The following is a 20165-nucleotide window of genomic DNA, read 5'->3' as shown; positions in this document are numbered from 1 at the left end:
CAACTGGATTCCAAAGCCTGATATGAGCAAGAATGGATTCCACAAAGTGGGGGTGTGGTGGTCGTTCCCCCTCTGATGCCTAAGTTAGAATGAATTGAAAATAGTTGAGTGTATAATTCACTGTGTTTTTATCATTTGTAGGCTCCTATTTTTATAGAAGCTGTGAGTGGGTGAGCACTGATGGGACTCTACTCGACCCCTGTGGGATTGGTTTTAACTTATAGATATCCGCTTTGGAAGGTGGGATTTTAGTTTGTTGAGAGGATCAATGATTGAGTTTGTTGAGAAGATATCTCTCTCACAATCTCTAGAGAGGTTTGGATGTACCTTGATCAGGTCCCCTTAATTGTTGGACTTGCACGATCTTGTGGCCAACTATCTGATTTGATGTGGACCTGGGACAATGCCAGGTTTTTGGGGCTTGTGTTTAATGCGCCTATTAAGCCATGGGCTTTTCATTCACGGTGAGCTTCTTATTTGGGCCTTGAGAAATATTTTGTATCAACCCAAGTCAATTGATCTTTTAGTTAGAAAGGCTAAGCTATATTAGCTTTGAGAGGATGGAGATAATGGGATGATATACATAATTAGTAATTACTATATATGGGTATGCTTAGTTGGGTGAGGATGAGAAGGTTTTGAAATTATTTAAGCAAGCTTTGTTTGGAAATTTGAATGTTTGTCGCTTTCACGTAATAATCAATAGTTTTACCAAAGAAGTATTTTTAGTTAGAAGTGTTTTACGTTATAAAAAATTGTTTACGGAGCTTTAATAGCACAATACGCCACAAACTTGTCTTTCGGTTTTTTATTCATTATAATATGCCTGCACAATCAGTCAATCATACTTAACTGATCAATCCCACGTATCCCAAAAATTAACTAGATATTAGTGAGAAGAGTTGCAATCAAGTCCCCCTGAAAAGAAATCATGAGATCCAGCAGCAATGGCGTAAATTCACTCATCTGAAATAAAAAAAAAAAAATATTCAATCACAATCATAAAGGATAAACATGAATTCCACTTCAGTAAGGCCCACCGGACTTCAAATCTTTAAGGGTGAATGAAAAGAGCACGCGGTGTGCCTAGCACGCCAGTGCAAAAAAATTCTTCAATCATTTCATGTATATCATAAAAGCTAATAAAGAATTAATTATTTAATTAATATTTTAACATTTTTTTTCCACCCATCTAAACATACATTCTTTCTCATTAAACAAAGTCCAACAAGTAAAACATTTATCTTAAATAGTAAAGAATTTATAAAATCAAAGCTTAAACTTAGAATTTTCTGCTATGATACTATGTGTTTTTTTTTTTTTTGTTCAATTTATGAACACTACGATACTATGTTAAATTGCTAATTACCCAAAAACCTTAAGTTAATATAAAAAGAGTGAATTTAATAATTTATTTCAAATATTAACATAAGTGACAGAGTTGGTTTACGTGCTGTTCAAAAAAAAAAACTCTTGCATTTCCTATAGTTCTTTCAATGGTCCAAATCTAATTCCATGTTTTTTATGAACAAAAAAAAAAGAAATTAGATCTCAACACCTTTAAAAAAATAAAAAATAAAAGTTTTTTTTTTTTTTTTTTTTTTTTTTTTTTTTTTAACGGCACCTAAGCCAAATCCAATTTCCCCTTATTCATAAGAGTCATATAAATTATCCAGTTGTCTGCCTCTTTTCAAGAGCTCAAGCAAGGAATACAAATGTTGATTTGAATGACTAATTGCAAACTTTCAAGTTTTCATTACAATAAGAAAAAATTACATTTTACCTCCAAGTTTGAAGCAATTTGCAATTCAACCTCCAAAATTTTAATTTTGGCAATCCACCCCCCAAAGTTCCAAATTTTTGCAATTTAACCAATATTATTCCAAAATTTTCATATTGCTCCTAATTTTTAATTTTTATAAAAATAAAATAAAATTTGAAGGTGAAAAAATGGCCAGATGACCAAAGGGTTGGCCGTCCCTAAATATTTTTTAAATTTTTTATAAAAAATAAAAAAAATAATAAAAAACTATGGACAATATGGAAAGTTTTAGATACAATTAGTCAAATTGCAAAAATTTGAAACTTCAATGGATAAATTGCCAAAATTGAAACTTTGAATGTCAAATTGCAAATCACCCCAAACTTTAGGGGGGTAAAATATAATTTTTCCTTAAAATAATATACCTGGATGTTTAGTAGTTAAGTATAAAATAATTAGCACAACAAAAACAAAACATTATTAACAAGTACTCCCATGCTCTGCACATGTACTTGCCCAATATTTTTTTTTTTTTTTGACATGTCCACACAAAAGAAGGGGAGCGGGAATTTGAACTAATAACCACTGCTTTATTATGCGTGGTTTACAATCAATTGATCTATCCCTTAGGGACCACTTGCCCAAAATCTGTTCCACTTGAAAGTCAACAGATGTGGAGGATGCAGATTAAATCATACCAATTTAAGAAATAATAATTTTACAGCATAATAAATGTGATAATGAGTTCATTCATAATTTCAAAAAAAAAAAAAAAAACTAGAATAATACAACTAATAAATTCATCTAAAACTTGGGTGAAAGAATTGAGCTGAAAATAAAAATAAAAGAAAAAACAAAATTCAATGTCAATGAAGACCTCTCCTGAAATCTCTAAAAGTAATGAGCAACTCTTCTTTGTGTCTCTATTTCTGGCTAATTGGTTGCTGTGAGAGGACAGGAACCATCAGATCTAGGAGTGCTGGAGTCTAGTGATTTCTGGCTGACATTGTATGGCGAGCTGAGCATCACCCTGAATATGCACAAACAAAATTTTAAAGCTCCAATTCTCAACACAATGGAGAAAGCATAATATAATTATGAACAAAAAAAGAACCCAAAAGGCAAACAGAGCCTTTTGAAATGCTCATGGACACTGAATCTAAAAATGGACAGACAAAAAAATAAATTCAGCCTGAAGGAAAAGCAAGCTAGTAATTACCTTTCCTTGCGCTTCTCCAAAAATCGAGCTAAGGATGCTTTGCGTGCTTGAGGCAAAGCCACTGTGAACACGAAACAAAGGTCTTGTTATACTTGTATCAATCATCTTGTTTATAAAGCAGGGTATCAATTATACAGATGAAAATTTCGACAATGAATCAAGAAGCCAAGGCATATATATACTGTACACAAAACAAACAAAGTTATACCTGTTGGAATTAAGGTTGTTGCAGCGGATTCTGCCAGATTGACTGCTTTAGGAGGCTCTGAATGGTTAATAGAAAATGGTGAAGCTCCAGTTGGCTTGACTGTCACTAATTCATTGGAACTACTTGTTCCTACTCCAGACTGAGAACAAGCTTGCGATGTGAGAGGGTTCGAGAGCCCTGGCAACAGAGTCATGATTTGGGACTGGTTTTTAATCAAACCATTACATGGGGAAGGCACTTGAGCTGTTGTAGGTGTATTATGATGTGTTGGAGAAGACCCTTTTGCAGCCAATGACATAATAGCCTGAGCCTGTGTAGAGAAATAAGGAATTTAAAAAAAAAAAAAAAAGGTTACACTGAGATTAACAAAGGGACCAGAGAATGCGTTGAAACATAGATTACCTTTTCAGGAGTAATATCATTATAAACATTCACTGAACCAGCATAAAAGATGGTCAGCTGAGCAGGTGCCCCAGAGGATTTGGAAGGACTCCTACAAAAAGAACAATTTCGATTGAGCTTCTCCATATCCTTATAAAATGATAGTTTTGATTCAGTATCTTTAGTAGTTTTCTCATTAGAACTGCAAATACTGGAAACTAACATACCTGAGATCAGTGCTGCCAACAATGGAGCCTGTAGATGGAAGAAAAGAAACAGGGGCTGCAACTCTAAAAGGTTGTGGTTTTATGGTAGAACTAACCATGTTCTGGCCAGTGGGAGCAAGATGAGATTGGAGAACAGTAGTTCCCAAAGCAACCGTACTTGTTTGATTTTGTTGATTGGAGACTGGGAATATTCTCATTTCTTGGGGGCGATGAACCGAATGTGCATCATGGTGTTGTACAGGATAGACTTTCATTGCATAGTGGTTCCCCATTTGCTTATCAACAATCAAGTTCTTCTAAAACAGTACAAGATAGGATTGAGAAAATAAATCAGTTCATACAGAACCAAACAAACTAGAGATATATTGCAATTCACAAAGGAGACAATACTGTTCACAAGTCCTAACATTTGAAGACAAGGTATAGGTATATGACCTTTGACTAACTTCACTTGTTTTAAGAAGGGAAATAATTTGTAATAACTATTCTTAATATAAAAAACATGAGGGAAATTATAAGAACAAAAGAGAGAGAGAGAGAGAGAGCGAGAGAGAAGAGCAAAAGAAAAAACCTGGATTACCCCAGAATATGGTTTCTGGCTAGATTCAAAAACATCAGCAGTTGAAACAGTCATAAATCCAGATGATGCAACTGGATCATGGACAATCTTTCTGGGCCTATCTTCTTGAGGATCCCTGAAAGACAGGAACTGAGGAACGGCAGAAATCTTGTTTGAGAATGACCACTGCATCCCTGAACCTCTCAGCACTGCTGGAAAAATCAAAGAAAATGGAAAGTGATGCCCAAGTAAGTATGTGAATGATTAGAAACCCCAAGTGAAGAACAGATATGGTATATATAAATATGCAATAATCCGGCGTTTCCATTATTCTATCATGCTGATAACAAATTCCTTGAATACCTCAAAATTTAAAAGTAGCAACTTGATATAATTAATGTTCCAAAAGAACATAAAATTAATGGCATCTAAAAACTATGTGCCAACAAGAATCATGATTCTCTTACAAGGTAAGTATAAGTAACAGAGTGAAATATTCTCAACGTGTTCTTGCAACAATAATCTCAAAAGCAAAAGATTAAACTATCATTAACAAAAGAAATCTTTAACAAGAAAAGTTCACTACAAACAAAAAGAGTACAGCACATTGTCAACTTACTTTATATTACTAAGCAGCCAAAGAGCAAGACAACAAATTATGGCCTCAAAGACTATGATCAACCCTAAATGAACTGAATATCTCCAAAACACCTTAAACAATTGGTCAGAAGAACATTGAGCTTCACGCTTTGAAATAAGGAGCAAAGACAGTAAGGTGTACTATGCTATTATACTTTATAAAAAACGTTTCTTTGGGAGTATTTTATTGTAAATGCTGGTAGCACCTGTCCAGATATTACTTTTCAGAGAAGAGTAAAATTAAGAACTATAAAACAAAGAATCACCAACTCCTTGTGATCACAAGCATTATTTTAACTGCATTTTGCCAAATAAAGGAGCACAATAATTTCATTTTAGTATATATTATTACAATTTTTTTTTTTCAACAGGTAAATAATTTATTATAAACTTGTTGCATCTGGCTAGGCATTCCTGTTTAGAAATAATAAACTATGCTCTTTTATATAGGCAACCAACGTGACTCATTAATTTAATACATTCAATAAGCACCTCATGCGCATGTTACCAAGCACACATGGTCCAATCCCCAATGCAACAAGCAAAAGCAGGAAAAGAAAAATTTTAATATTAAAGCATAAGGCATTAAATTAATATATATATATATATATATATATATGGAGGACTATGCTTTTACAACTTGCTGACCCGAGTCAACACGTAATCGGAGGAAACGGATTCTCTCCATTTCATTTGAAATTGAGAGTATCCATTTAGTGCAATTAGTAGGGCATACTTGTCAAAAACATTTTGCCCAAAAAATAAATGAACAATATTACCCTCCTAAAGGTACTAAATAGATACTCTTTATTTCAAGTGAAATAGAGAGGATCATTTTCCGGACGACGTTAAATTTTTTTAGCAACTAACATGACATGACATACACGTGTGAGCAACTTTCGAGCATTTATCTTAAATAAAACCAAAGTTTTCTTTACATTACAAACACAAAAGGATGTTTCTACAACCAACCAACTCTCCAACAGCATACTTTTCTCATTGACTGACCCACAGTTAAAACCCCCAGAGCAAATTAGCATTTTAAAATATACAAAAATATAACTATTTATTTTCTACAGCTCACTAAAAACATATTCAAGGGAAGATATTCAAGATCCTTGAACAACAAGAAAAAGGACCGACAAGAGCCTGTATACCTTATGCTTTATAAACTTGTACCCTGTGCTGAATATATTGTACCCCAAGATTTTTTCCAATCAAAATTTACCTTCTGCATGTTATTTCTGCCTCAAACAATTAACCCAGAAGAAAAAACAACTAAAGTTCAAGATCATAATTTCGTTCCTCTCCCAGGTTCTCCAAGCAACCAAACAGAGAGAAAAAGCTCAAAAACTCTTTGAAAACTAAAACGAGCTATAACAAGCACCAAAATGAACAAAGTTGAAATGGAAACATGACGGCCATACCTGACTTAATAGAATCATCGTTGCCGTTGGCCTCCTCTTTCACCATTTTTGAAACATTGTTGGAGCTCAAACCCAGAAAATCCCTCTCCATATCTCTCTCTCTCTTTCTCTCTCAAAACCCACAAAAAGCTTAACCCACCAAATATTCTACCAAGAACTATAACCAAAATAAAGCAAAGAAAAGCAGCATAAAAGAAAAGCTTCTTCTAAACCATGTGGGAAAATGCTTGCTTCGTCCAACACAGAAAGAGAGTGGAGCTTGTGAAATATGCGAGAGCTTCTTCTTGAATAATACCCTATGCGAAATCTTGGCCGTCCGATGGACAAGATACGTTTCTGAGTGGGGGTGGATGCCTGGATGGTGACCGGTGGGTCCACTGTGTGGGGACCGGGTGGTGCCGATAAGCGACCACGTGCGCGGACGAACCTCGGGGACTGGTGGGTCCTTGGCGCTCGAGGTTCGATTAAGTGACGGCCGGTCTGACACGTGGCGCGCCTCGTGCTTGCGTCTTTTAGAATTATCTTCTTGTTTTGATTATTTTCCGAGCCCTTTTTGAGAGTTTGTGCGCGCGCGCGCGCGAACGCTTCACGAGGAAAAATGTTCGGAGAAAGAGTGGGCGTGTCAGGTGGCGCGACGTGTTACGCGGCGAAAGAGTCTCAACGCCCAATTACATCCCGCCGCGTGGCCAAAACATTTGTTTTTCAATTATTTTAAATAAAAATTCAGACAATAAATATAAAAGAGTGAACCTAAATAAATCATGTGCTTAAATCTCGCTTTATTCGGATAGATAGGCTTATTATTTGGATTATTAACGGTTTAAACAACAAATTGTTCGAGATTCGAATAACGGTTATTTAAACTTGACTAATTTATTTATGGTAGAGCTTGAATTCAAACTCCGTCTTTGTTTTTTTATAAACAAGATCAACTTATAGCCCCCAAAAATCTTGGAAAAAAAGTTAGTTAAGTTATGGTTCTCAAAACTAATTTAATATGGTTAAAATTAAACTGTTTTTGTTTGTTTTAATGAATAATGTTGAATGACAATATGACATCCTTCTGTCTTTTTTGTTTTTTCTAAAATTAGTGTAACTTTTAAAATGATCATTGAATTTATGATAAATTACTATTAAATTTTGATCAAACTGTGACACGTCAATTTTTGGGAGGACGCAAAAAAGACATGGGTTTTGTTTTTAGCATTACTCTGTGTGAATTAGTGTTGTAATAATTTTGTTGTGGTCATTTATTTTAATTTATAAAATGAAGCCTTCTAGCCCTTCTTAATTGGATGTTAAAGATAATAATTCAAGGAATATTGAGTAGGATTTAAAAGGATTGTCTTTTTTTTTTTTTTGTTTAAAAATGTAAAAAATAAGAAGATATTTTACACTTATTCTAGTAGTGTAAAATGATAAAATAAAATAAATAGTTTAATTAAATAAAGAAGGAAGAAAAATGGAAATAAAGAAAGATCGGAAGGAATAGATAGAAGAATAGGACGGGGAGGGAGAGCATGTGGAGCATAAAGATGCGGGCATGTGAATGGCGGGGCCCAAGTGGGCCAGCGTACCAATCGGTCCCCACACAACAGCCAACCCCAATTGCAACGTGACATCTTTTCACGATTTCTTTTATTTATTTATTTTTGGACCGACGCATCCTTCGTACGGGACTTTCGTCACTTTCCCGTTGCCGACCATTTGCTTTCAGCTTTTACTCGTCCCCCATTTATTTAGCTATTTTTCATAATTTTATAATGGGGAAAGATTTTAGGTTGCTAATTTAAAAATAAACCATTGGATCACTGGCCACTTCCCTTGAAAGTGAGACATTAGCTTCTTTTCATTCTCTCTCTCTCTCTCTCTCTCTCTCTCTATATATATATATATATATAATGCTCTAGAAGTTATAATAAGGTAAATATGATTTGACCCGATATCCGGAAGAATCATAGACTCTGACCACAATGGTGGAATTAGTATTTGGAGTTTGGGAATGACAAAATTAAAAAATTTAAGGATAAATGAAGTTTTGGGGGAGTGGGGGGAAATTAAAAAATTTAGAGGTAAAATTTTAATTTTTTAAAAAATTTAAGGACTTTTTTGAAAATTTTTGGGGACTCCCCGAGGGGCCATGTAGTTCCGTCCCTGCTTGCCCAGCTTTACTTACTGCATGGACTCGCAGTTTTCCACTTGCAATATTTACGTAAGGTAAATTCAATTTAAAGCTCTAGTATTCAATTTGAATCATAAAAGTGAGTTTGCGGTTTCAAAAAGAAAAAAAAAATACATGCAATTTTTGCTGCAAGAATCAAAGATTATTGTAACAGTACATCAAAGATTATTGTAGTAGTGTCACATGAATTATTCGACTGATTAACTTATTATTTAAGTCGGGCCGTTACACATGCAATTACGCCCCGCCCCGAGTTTCATGGGCATCAAGATATTTTTAAAAGAAAGCCAACACAATGATCAAATTTTGGTGTGAAAAGAAGAATATAAGAAATTTTGAAAATTGATGGGTGATGTTATTGTTTGAAAATTACAGCAACTAGTACAGTTGGCGCTGCCTACACTACACTACACTTTGTGGTTAAGATAAACGAGAAAAATTAGCCATTCACCCAAAAAAGGTGCTTTGATAGCATTATCACGGCTATAAATATCTTGATGTAATCATATTATTTAGAAATTATTGAAGATAAGAACTAAAGAAGAGGAGGATAGACTGATTGCCTTTGAGTAAGCATGCACCATTGATGGAAAAATCAACAGCTATAAAAACCACTGGTATATAACACTTGGAAAAACTAAAACCCCAGAACCTTCGATTGGAATTGTCAAGATTGTAAGACCCACATGTTCCAAGCAATTTGATTCACATCTTAAGCCGTCCAAAGCAGATGAGCCCCGCAATCACCTTCCACCGGCCACCCATGTGATTTAAATGTTGGTAAAGCTACTGCAGCCTTGCTTGCAGTTAACTCAAACCATTGAAATTAAGACAGGGCATAGTCCTAGAAAGGGACTTTCCAACAGTAGTTCTTGGCCTACAATACACCCACCTTTCACATGTCGAAATATCTCCTCATTAGTTTCAGACATATTTGGTTTGTTAGCCTTCCTCAATAGCTAGTCAACTTTTAAGGTTCCCTAGTACGCAAATTTCTACTCTCACAATTTAGCGAAACGGACCACTTTATCTAGATTTTCTAGAAACATTTTCTCCTTTATTTTTCTTTTGCTAAATCTTCCTCTAGATAGTGGAAAGTATAACACTGATGGTCATGTTTGTTACCCTCAACAGACTACTGATGGTCGTGTTATCCCAGCAAGTGTTCATGTTGATACCATCCCCTACTGGTTCGAAACTGCCTTTTTTGGCAGTATCAGTTTCTTTGATGGGCTGAGTCATTTATTTGACTCATTCCCCACTATCCTTAGGATGGCACTATCCCCTTTGTATTTCATGTTTCTATAATTCCCCCTTCCCCCGCATTGACAAAAAAAAAAAAAAACTCAGGCAAAGCATGAAGAAACATGCACCTAATTCAAATAATCTAATAAATAATAAAAGCCCATAGCAAAGACTTTGTGTAGTAAGCAAGGATACAGTTGGGTTTAAAAAATAATGGTAAGTTTTTTTTTTTTTTTCTCCTCACTGAAGAAAATAAAATTACAATCAGTAGAAACCCAGAAACACTAAAAAAAAATGGGCAGGATGCGCCATACAGATCAATTACTCCTTTTGATGGCACAGAAAATGTAGTTGCAGGATCACAGAGGTAGAGAGTGATTGAACTTGTGTCACATTGCTATTCACCTCCCATCATCTGCACAATAAATGTCAGCATCTCAAGAAAGAGTTCTGCTACTACTAAGTCTCATATTCATTTGTTATTATTCAAACAAAAACCCTTTTTCCCCCTTCTCTACCATCTTAAGAAAGAGAGAGAAAAAAAAAAAAGGGAAAAGAAAACTAATACTAGACCAGATAAAAATGGGGGATGGGAAAAAAAAAAAAGACACCCTGCATTAGCACAACAGATATTCACAAATTGTTTCTTTCCTTAGGAGATCATTTATTTAATAGAATATTTTATTCTTTGGGATTTTCTAGGACCCACTAGCTTCAAGAGTTCTAGTAGAATAGCAGAGACAGTAAAATATTCTCAAGGACAGAATAAGAGCATTGAAGATTTTGCTTTTCACTTTTCAATTAGAGCAAACAATTCAAATATGCTCTCAGTTAAATTAGGGCTCAATGTAACACAGAGAGGTCCACACAAGAAGCATTTCAGTTAGACACGTTGCTTTTGGGGCGCGAGGGAGAGAGAGTTGTGCCCACTGTGAGTGTTTGAGGAAATGTCTAAGTGAGGGGGAGAAAGTACAATAGATTATCTGTTTTTGTGAAGTGAGGGTTTATTTGGATGTAGAGATGGGTGGTTTTGACCGAGTTGGGGGGAAGAGAGAAGCAATCGATCATTTTAGCAAAAGTGATAAGTGAAGGTAAATGCATTTGACCCAAGCTCACATGCTGGGTATATGATCATTAAAGTATTAGTTTAAACACTAATTTGAACGGTAGGGGGGCATTGCAAATTTTTCCGAGACAAAGGGGTTGGTTGTAAAGTTTTATTGTCTATAGATACGTTACAAATGTCTGGATAACTTAAGAGTAGAAAAATATGAGTCCATAGAAAAATCACTTCAAGGCAATGAATAATACCTTAAAGATATCCCCAAACACTCCTTGCAGAGGATTTCTACGCCGCACTCCATAGAACTTCTCAGCAATTTCATCTACAAACTAAAACATAATCTTCATGTTAGAATTAACACAAAAATTAGGCCAAAATAATTAAGTATAAAGTAAAATAAAATCAAGCAAAGAAGCCAATAGCTCAATGCACTCAGAACTTGGACAATAAAAAATTGACAGAGAACAGAATAAGGCATAACTTTTTATATCTAGTAGGAGATGTATTCTTATAAATCGAGAAAATGCACACCTCATTAAATGCAGGATCCCTTTCTATGCTTGTCTTGTAACTCGTTTTCAACATATTAAAAAGAGGCAAAGCATCTCTCTGCAATCTGGATTGGAAAGAATATTTGGATTAATCAATGATCATCATACTATATCTCTCTAAAATGATACAACCTACCTTCACAAAAGATGGTGTCGAAACAGAAATTATGTTCCACTTAAAGCTTGCATGGCAGAAATAGTTGGAGCAGAAGCAGGAGAAAGACTTGAAGTTTGAATGTAATGTCACTCCAGTCATCACCATTTAAAGATCGACGCACTATGGATTATGAATCAGAGACTCACTTTCGGTTATCATTTTTGTTCCAGTGATGACATGGTAAAAAATGTCATATCAAATTTATCTTTTCTTATTTCTTTTGTTATTCCACGAGTTTAGTAATTCCCCAGCAGAACACAAGGCTAGAGAAATTTCCTGATTTCTCCAATCATTATATTCAAATATCAATTTCTTTTGAAGTAGTATTACCGTTATTCTCACTAATGATCTAACTTGATTTTTATTTTAGTAGTATTTCTGTTTATCTCACTAACAATCTAACCTGATTTTTATTTATCAACTTTTTCTTTTTGAGGAAGGGAGGTTAATAAAACAATTGTCATACTGAGCACACTTGAAAAAATGCAAGCATTTGAATAATAGAGCAGTCATATCAACATACTCCAAACTGTACAGCAACCCTGCATTGCATGCCAACTTCATCAAGCTGGCACTAAAGAAATGCATCCATCCTCTGCAGCTGCTACTAATACTGAATTGATATAAAATAAAAATAAAATACAACTTACGTTTGCAAAAGATATATGATGAACTGGATCAGATCTGATTGGGGAAACTCAAGCTGCTTAGATTCCACTTGTTTCTTTATCTCATCCATGAGGCAGTTAGCATCTCTCAGATTACCCGCAGATAAATACCTGTCATGAAAAGGACAAAAATGCTTAATAGGTTTCCAAACTCGGTACCTCATTGTGGAATTTAAAAAATAAACAAATAAACAATAAACAAGGAAAAGGGGCTAGCCAGGGGAGGAACTCAATATCGTGCAAATTATAAATAAGTATGTAAAGCATGCTTTTCTTAAGTATTTCTCAATTTTGAGCATCCTTCAAAAAGGATATTAATGATACTAGTCAATCACAACTCAAGTATCTAGTTTTTGAGTGTTCTTACATTAAAATTGCCCGTGCAATCGCCAAATCATCTTCACCTGGGTAACACTGCAAAGTTGAGAACTAAATTAATTGAATAAAACTATCCAACCAAAATAAAAAAAGGAAATACTATGGTGAAGCTGATACAGATGGTAGCTTGCTCAAGAAATCCAATTATTAATTATAAGTTCTGTTAGATGGGCATATTTCAAGAAATTTGCATATTGATTTTCAGCATGCATCACTTTGATGAATAACTCAATTTTTATTTATCGAATAAGAAGACAATCCTGAAAGTACCAAGTAATTTCAAAAATAAAATGTAATAGAATATAAATATTTAAGAAGTGAAACCAAATAATATAGCTGGGATGCCACATCATGTTTCAACACAAAAAGTATGGTTGGTATAATCTTTTGTACGTCAGCATCTTAATAGTAATACTCATGAAAATGAAAGATAAAGAGTAAGGACACTAACCTTTCCCATAAAATTTACGAGAACAGAAGCAAACTTCTTTGGGTTGTTTCCTCTAACAAAATAATATGATACTCTAGCCATGTCCTGCAAGGAAGCAGTGCATTGGTCCACATACTGAGCCACTGAAATGAAGGCCAAGACTAACCACGGACTAAAATGTACTTTCAGGTTTCATGCAATTATTTAAAGTACATTTCAATGACCTGAGATTTATAATAACTAAAAGGGCAGTTAGGCCCATGGAAATTAAATCATTCTATCAATTTTTCGAACTAGTTTAGAGCACAAAAATATCCCAATTATGAGATCTTCAAGGAACAATGATGCCATCATGAAAATAATAATAGGAAATGAATATAGTGAAAATAGGTTCCAAATGGGTGAAGCATGTTGGTCCATGTTGAAACTATGCAATTCGGTGAAAAATAGAGAGAGAGAGAGAGAGAGAGAATAGTAGACAATTTATGTGGTTGCATTGTACTTACATCCATAGAAGCAAGCAGCTCTTTCACTATATTATTAAAACAAAGTTGGGTTAAAAGATATATATATATATATATTGTCACCTAGGGTTGTAAATGACTTGAACTGTTCATAAATGGCTCAAGCTTGAATTATATAAACACAACTAGAGTTTGATTCGTTTAATAAATGAATCAAGCTTGAACAGAAATTTAGACTTATTTATTAAAGTAATCAAACTTGTACAAACATGGCTTGACTCATATAGGCCTCGTACAAACTCGCATAACTTCATTTTTATTATTTCTTATAGTTTTTTTAACTTTGTGATGAGAACATTTTAAGTATTTAAAAGGATAAAATGGAATTCTCTTCCTATGTGACAGATACAAGTTGAATTCTTGTGATTGTGGGTCTTAATATACATATGTGTGTGTGTGTGTGTGTGTGTGTGTGTGTGCATGATTTGATTGTTTAAAATTCTAGATGAGGTTAGAAAATATAATATAAATAGTGCATTTAATTATAAACAATTATATCTGATTTATTACAAATATAAAGTTGGTGAAGTTAATTTTTATAAGTATATAAATAAAATTTAATTCATCTAATTAACTCAAATTATAAAATCTTAAACATAATTAAGTAACTAATGATAATCATGGATTTATGAAAAAATATAAAAATAAAATAAAAAATGGCGATGTTTAATTTATATAAGGAATGAAGAAGTTAATTAAACAAATTGTGAACAAGTTCAAGTTTGTTCGAAAAATAAATGAAGCTAGTTTGAACAAATTATCTAACTTGGTGATAAGCCCGGCTGCTATTCAAAATGAAATTAGCCGAATCAAGTTTTAACATTCAATACTCGGCACGGTTACAGCCTACAGTTACCCGTGGTATGCCTCGCACCCCCCAAACCTATTGTTTGACCCAACACAAAAAATTCCTTCATCAAGGAAAGACCTGCAATGGGACCCATGGGTTCCACTCCACTCGTTTGGCAATGCTCCACCCATGGGGCCTTAGAACTAGAGACTAGTATAAATTCCCCATTTTGAATATAAGCCACTGTCTCTTAACAATTCAAGACACCAATCCAAATCAGGAAACTATTTATAGTGTTTCAATATACACAACTCCCTCAATCCATAGAACTGCTACAAAATCAAATTTGTGATTTTGTTTTGCATCTTCATGGTAATGGGGCATCTGTCCTAATGTCCTAATTTCATAAAGTGTACGTTCTCATCTCCTTTGAAAAGAATCCATTGAAATTCTGATTCTTACAAAGATGCTTTGTTTCAGTGGTTAGACAACCCAATCATCTCACACTAGTTCGAGTGATACATTCAGATGGCTCAAAAGTTACCAGTCATGTGGTACTTGAAACGCTACCTACACCTGTCTCACATCAAAGCACCATTTTCTTCCATCTAAATCTCACTTCCTTTCATTTTCTTGTGGCATATATGATATATTAGGATATTCTTCATATTAATTTTGGTTTTTTTTTTTTATAGGTATTTATCACAGTTGTTTATGGATGATCAAAATGTCAAGAAACATTCGGCGGTTGTGGTTTAGTGGTCTCAATGAAACTTTTAAGTAGTTGGTAAGGCACTAGGGCGTGGGTCGAAACCTGCAATGGAAATCCACACACTAGCCTAATTAGTGTTAGCCGTCTTGGGTCCCTCTGGTGAAGCTAGGTTAGGCTATGACTCAACCGAGATTGAGGTATTTTTTTTCTTATTATAATTGTTGCCAATAATTTTGTATGCATCTTGCAACTGTAATTGATAATAATACACAGCTTAACATGTTTTACCAAACTAATATTAAAGAAATTCTTTTGTTAGATAAGTAATCGAAACATCATTAAAAAGTGCAAAAGGCGCAACCCAAGTATACAAGAAGTATATAGGAGATACACTTAGCTAGAAAGGGGAAAAAATGTCAAGAAAATAGTGAAAACTAAACAAATTAAGATAGTCTAAAGCAATTATCCAGTGATAAAAAGCTTTGAAAAATAAATACTTAGTTCTATCACCATCCTCTCGCGATCTTCAAAACTTGTATCATTTTCCTCTACAAACATCATAGAAGGCAAGACAACATCTTCCACATTGTTGCACACTTGCACTTTGAGGACTACCGCACAACCCTCTCCAACAAGCAAAAAGGTCTTCCACACGACTAGGCATAACCAAAGCTAACCCATCACAACTAAACACAACTAAAAAAGCACTCCATAAGGCATTAGCAACCTTACAATGGAGTAGAAGATGATCCACGGACTCCCCACTCCTTTTACATATACAGAACCAATCAACCACAATGATATGCCGCTAACTTAGGCTATCTATGGTCAGGATCTTCCCTTGGGCGGCCAACCAAGCAAAAAATGCCGCTCATTCCGCCAAATACTCTTCCAAGAACAAGGATGTTATAGAAAGATCTAACGCCAAACTACCTTCTCTTGGAAGGGGTCCAACAAAGTTTGTCTTCACCTCCCGTCTCCATCTAAAGGAGTACAAGCTGAAAAATGAAGTAAAGACATCTACCTCACAATCGTGATCCACTTCGATAAAGCTCACATTCCACTAATGGGAGTCACTAGATAACTCCCAAGTGATCTGCCACGAAAGCATCCTTAAATGCGAGCAATACTATACAAATCCGGAAAAGCTTCCTTCAGGGCCTAAACCCCATACCACATGTCATGCTAGAATCTAATATTTGAGTTGAGTCATCTCGCATCTCAAATCGAGTATGACTAGAAAACCCCCCAAGCCCCTCCTAATATTTTTCTATAACCCCACCCCATACGATCCATGAACCTCATTTGAACATCACCCATCCCACGAGCTGCCATATTTAGAATCTACTACAAATCCCCCTAAGGCCTTTCAAAGAAATCTTACGGAGCTTAATCAAGAAAAAGCTATCAATAAACTGTGAGGCTCATAGTTAGACCCCAAAAAAGAAAGAAAAAAAGGGAAAAATAAGGCTCATAAATTAGAGAGAAGCAGCAACAACCAGATTCTTCTTGAAGCCTACATTTTTTGCCATCAAACCTACCACTTCAGGAGATTCAGAATATATATATTCAGCCAGCATAACATGTAATTCAGGAGATCCATTCCTATGTGCTCCAAACTCCACAGACCACCTAAAAAACATAAGGTGAATATTTAGAAATGCATTTCCCATGCTGAATGACGAACCCACAACTGACGCATAAGCAATATGACAAGCTGGGTACAAAGGGAATAGGTTTTCAGATACATCCTACAGATAGTCCTCCACTTATACTTTTCTGACAGATTTTACACCAGAGACAAGCAGCACAAGGTACGGTTTTTTATATATAAGTAATGTAAATTCATTAAAAGCACAACAACCCTAACACACATGAAGTATACAACAGAATCCTAAAGAATAGAAAATAAAGAACAAAATTCCAAAAACTCAGAAAAATTAGAACCAGAGATTTGGAGATAAAAATGGACATGCTAACATCCACTAAAAGCACCCGAACAATTGCAAGAGTAAATATAACCATGAAGATCTTTTACAACCAAGAAAACAAGTGTAGTCTCACCTTATAGCAGCCTTTAAGAATGATGAGCAGCCCTCTACACGTATTTTTGCTGCCCCAAGGGCTTCAGAAAGTTGTTGCATTTCATCGTCATCTGGTAAGTGTTGTGGCAGAGGAATCTGAGGAAACATCTTGTAAATTTTCCTGACACGGTCTAACGTAGACATTTTGTCATAATCACAAAGAAAGACATGCATCAAAATGTTAATATGACCAGAAAAAAACATAGATGATCATCTTAACATATGATGTAACTATTAATTCAAGACACCAATCCAAATCAGGAAACTATTTATAGTGTTTCAATATGCACACAACTCCCTCAATCCAAAGAACGGCTACAACATAGAATTTGTGATTACTTATAAAAAAAAAAAAATCCAGTTAAATTACATAACTTCCCCAAGTTATAACACATGTAAAGAACAATCAAAACCAAGTTAGCAGACCTGGCCCAGGGAGAGTTAATAAGCAAAAAAGATACATTATAAGTAAGAACTGACGAAGAGAGTGTTCATGATCACTAAAAATTACATCACAGGGAAAGATAGGTGAACTGACCAAGGGTTTCATTGTCATAAGGAATTTTCGCTTTAACAAGTGTCTCCACAAACAACACAGCAAGCTCTGCCCCACAAGTAATCTGAAATGTTTTTCCAGTGTGTCAACAGAATAGATTCAAAAAAGATATGAAGAGCTATCATTTAATGACAAATCATGCACAATTCATTATATATATATGATTAAAATAAATGTCATTAGTATGGATTTGGATAAAATCCATAAACATGTGCCCAACTAGCCATCCATGGGCATACCTTTCTATTGGTGAAGATTGGCTTCGTCCTTAGTCAATCCAAAATTTATATCCCAAAGTTAGGCAGTCATTTGGAACCCCATATCTAAATTATGTAAATTCGTGTATCAACTAATGAAAGATATTCATGTAAGCAGCAACAAGATTTCAAACGCTTAATATGCCAATGTAGAAAAATATGGCAATGGGATAAATGTGTGGGATCTTTATTTAGTGTCTTAGAATTATTTGCATTGAACATTGATAGTATCAAATGCAATCCACAGCACTAGACATAAATAGAACCATATAGCATCTTAGGGATGCAAAATCAGTATATCAGCATCCAGCCCGAATCCAATTCATTCATAGGCTGATAGTCAAATCCCATAACTGATATAATTATTTATAACACACAAAGTAGAGAAAAGTCAACTCAATAACATAGGAATATTGGACTAGGAGGGGAATAACCTGATCATGTTTCAATTGGATGCATGCACCGGATTGAAGGATATCCAAAGCTTCAGAATTCCTCTGAGCAGAAGCATATCTGAGACAAAGCATGCATGTTTCATCAGAGTGCATACCTTAGATTGAAACAAGAGTAATTCATTTATATGCCAATGAGAAGTGACAAGTGTGAATGACCTTTAAAGAACGAAGAAATTGAGTTCATTAAATACTTATGTCAAATAAGGTTTGGGGGGCGGGGTTAGGATAATGCATATACCTTGCACTGATAGATTTGTACATTTGTTGAGCTCCATAATAATTACCCTCTTCCACAACTTTCTCTAATTTTTCGACATGCTGCATATAACAACAAAAAGAAGGTAGCATAATCAAAACTTATTATCTCTAATTCATTGAAACCCACTTTGACCAGCAAAGTGTAACCCATGACAAGGCAAAACCCTAAAATCAATATCAAAAAAATTATCAGTCCCAGAAATAGAATCTTGCAACAAGTTTTTTATGTGATACAAGACATTCAAACCACCCAACAAAATTTGATCGCGAATCAACACGTAATTGAGACTCACAGTCTTGCTTTCAATCCCATCAATTAAGCTTATGCTCCACTTCGTTGCTGATAAAAATCCCCAGCCAAACAATATAACTTTTGTTTTTGGTGGGGGGTGGGGTGAAATGCATATGTACACACAAAAATTAACATAAGCTAAGCTCAAATTTTTACTCCATTTTCTCGGAGACATAAGCAAAGTCCAATCTGACAAAACGTAGTGACCCAGTTCAAATATTAATCCAAAAAAAAAAGAAAAGAAACTGTTTATACACAAGTATACCAAAAAAAAAAAAAAAATTGTAAATATCATGCTGCTTTTGGCTTTATGACAAAATTGTTAGAAAGAAAGGAAACAGAAATTAATGAATCAAAGGGAACAAATAAACCAAATGGGTATAACTTTTTAAGCATATTCAATATCAGAAACAACAGCAAACGTGAAAAAAGATTCAGATTTTGGGCTCTTTCTATGCTTCTTCCATTGCCTTCCCTGCGACCAAAAACAGAGAATTAAATGGGTACCTCTTGAGCCGGAGGGAGTGTGCCTCTCCTGGGTCTCTCCCGCGACATGACCACAGCGTCGAAGCGTGAGACGCTCCTCCTCTTCTCTTCTTTCTTCTTCGGTGGCAAAGATCCGCCTGATTCGGTGTCGATGAATGGGGGATCAAGTTGGAAGTGAAAGACGCCAAAGGGCTTTTTGGGCCTTCACTCCACCATGGTCTCTAAGCCTCCATGTGTTGGACTTGGATCCGTGCCACGGCAACTGTAACGGACAGAATCAGCGCAAAATAAAAATAAATAAATAAAGTAAAAACCAAAATTAAGGACTTCTGTCTAAATTTGAACAATTGTTCCCATGGGATCATAGACACATCAATTTTTTTTTTTTTTTTTTTTTTTTACATGTCCGCACAAAGGGGGGAGGGCGATTCGATTCTTGAACTAGCGATCTTCGCTTTATAAGGCGTAGTCCCAGCTGATTGAGCTACTTATTGGGGACATAATCACATCAATTTTAGATAAACAAAAAGTGAATAAAAGAATTAGAGTATTATTAACAATCTCACCAAATTTTACTCATTAAAAATACATTTTTCTTTATTTTAACTACTCGTTTTTTTAAAGGGAAACTTCAGTTTAGCCACCTGAACTTCCA

At 34.9% G+C, this 20165-nt stretch overlaps 2 protein-coding genes across 2 annotated transcripts; both read right to left on the bottom strand.

The window, feature by feature from the left end:
- Window positions 1-2371: 2371 nt before the first annotated feature.
- Window positions 2372-6886, bottom strand: JAZ3 (jasmonate-zim-domain protein 3). The gene is given in 8 exon segments (XM_059599452.2): window positions 2372-2716; window positions 2718-2792; window positions 2982-3042; window positions 3190-3499; window positions 3592-3682; window positions 3798-4093; window positions 4369-4568; window positions 6423-6886. Coding segments are annotated over 8 exon segments (1155 nt in total). The 5' UTR covers window positions 6514-6886; the 3' UTR covers window positions 2372-2685.
- A 3086-nt stretch (window positions 6887-9972) lies between these two features.
- Window positions 9973-19760, bottom strand: LOC132184419 (golgi-to-ER traffic-like protein). The gene is made up of 12 exons (XM_059598045.2): window positions 19532-19760; window positions 18713-18792; window positions 18454-18532; window positions 17745-17826; window positions 17187-17337; window positions 16664-16754; window positions 13118-13201; window positions 12656-12702; window positions 12271-12399; window positions 11444-11528; window positions 11161-11241; window positions 9973-10264 (listed from the first exon to the last, which is right to left on the bottom strand). The coding sequence occupies exons 1-12, from the start codon at window positions 19577-19579 to the stop codon at window positions 10247-10249; spliced, it is 975 nt and encodes a 324-aa protein (XP_059454028.1). The 5' UTR covers window positions 19580-19760; the 3' UTR covers window positions 9973-10246.
- Window positions 19761-20165: the final 405 nt, after the last annotated feature.

Source organism: Corylus avellana, chromosome 7 (genome assembly GCF_965113065.1).
Source record: "Corylus avellana chromosome 7, dhCorAvel1.hap1.2, whole genome shotgun sequence".
Taxonomy (NCBI): domain Eukaryota; kingdom Viridiplantae; phylum Streptophyta; class Magnoliopsida; order Fagales; family Betulaceae; genus Corylus; species Corylus avellana.
The sequence above is the reverse complement of the archived record's forward strand: the minus strand, read 5'-3'. Positions and strand labels throughout refer to the sequence as shown.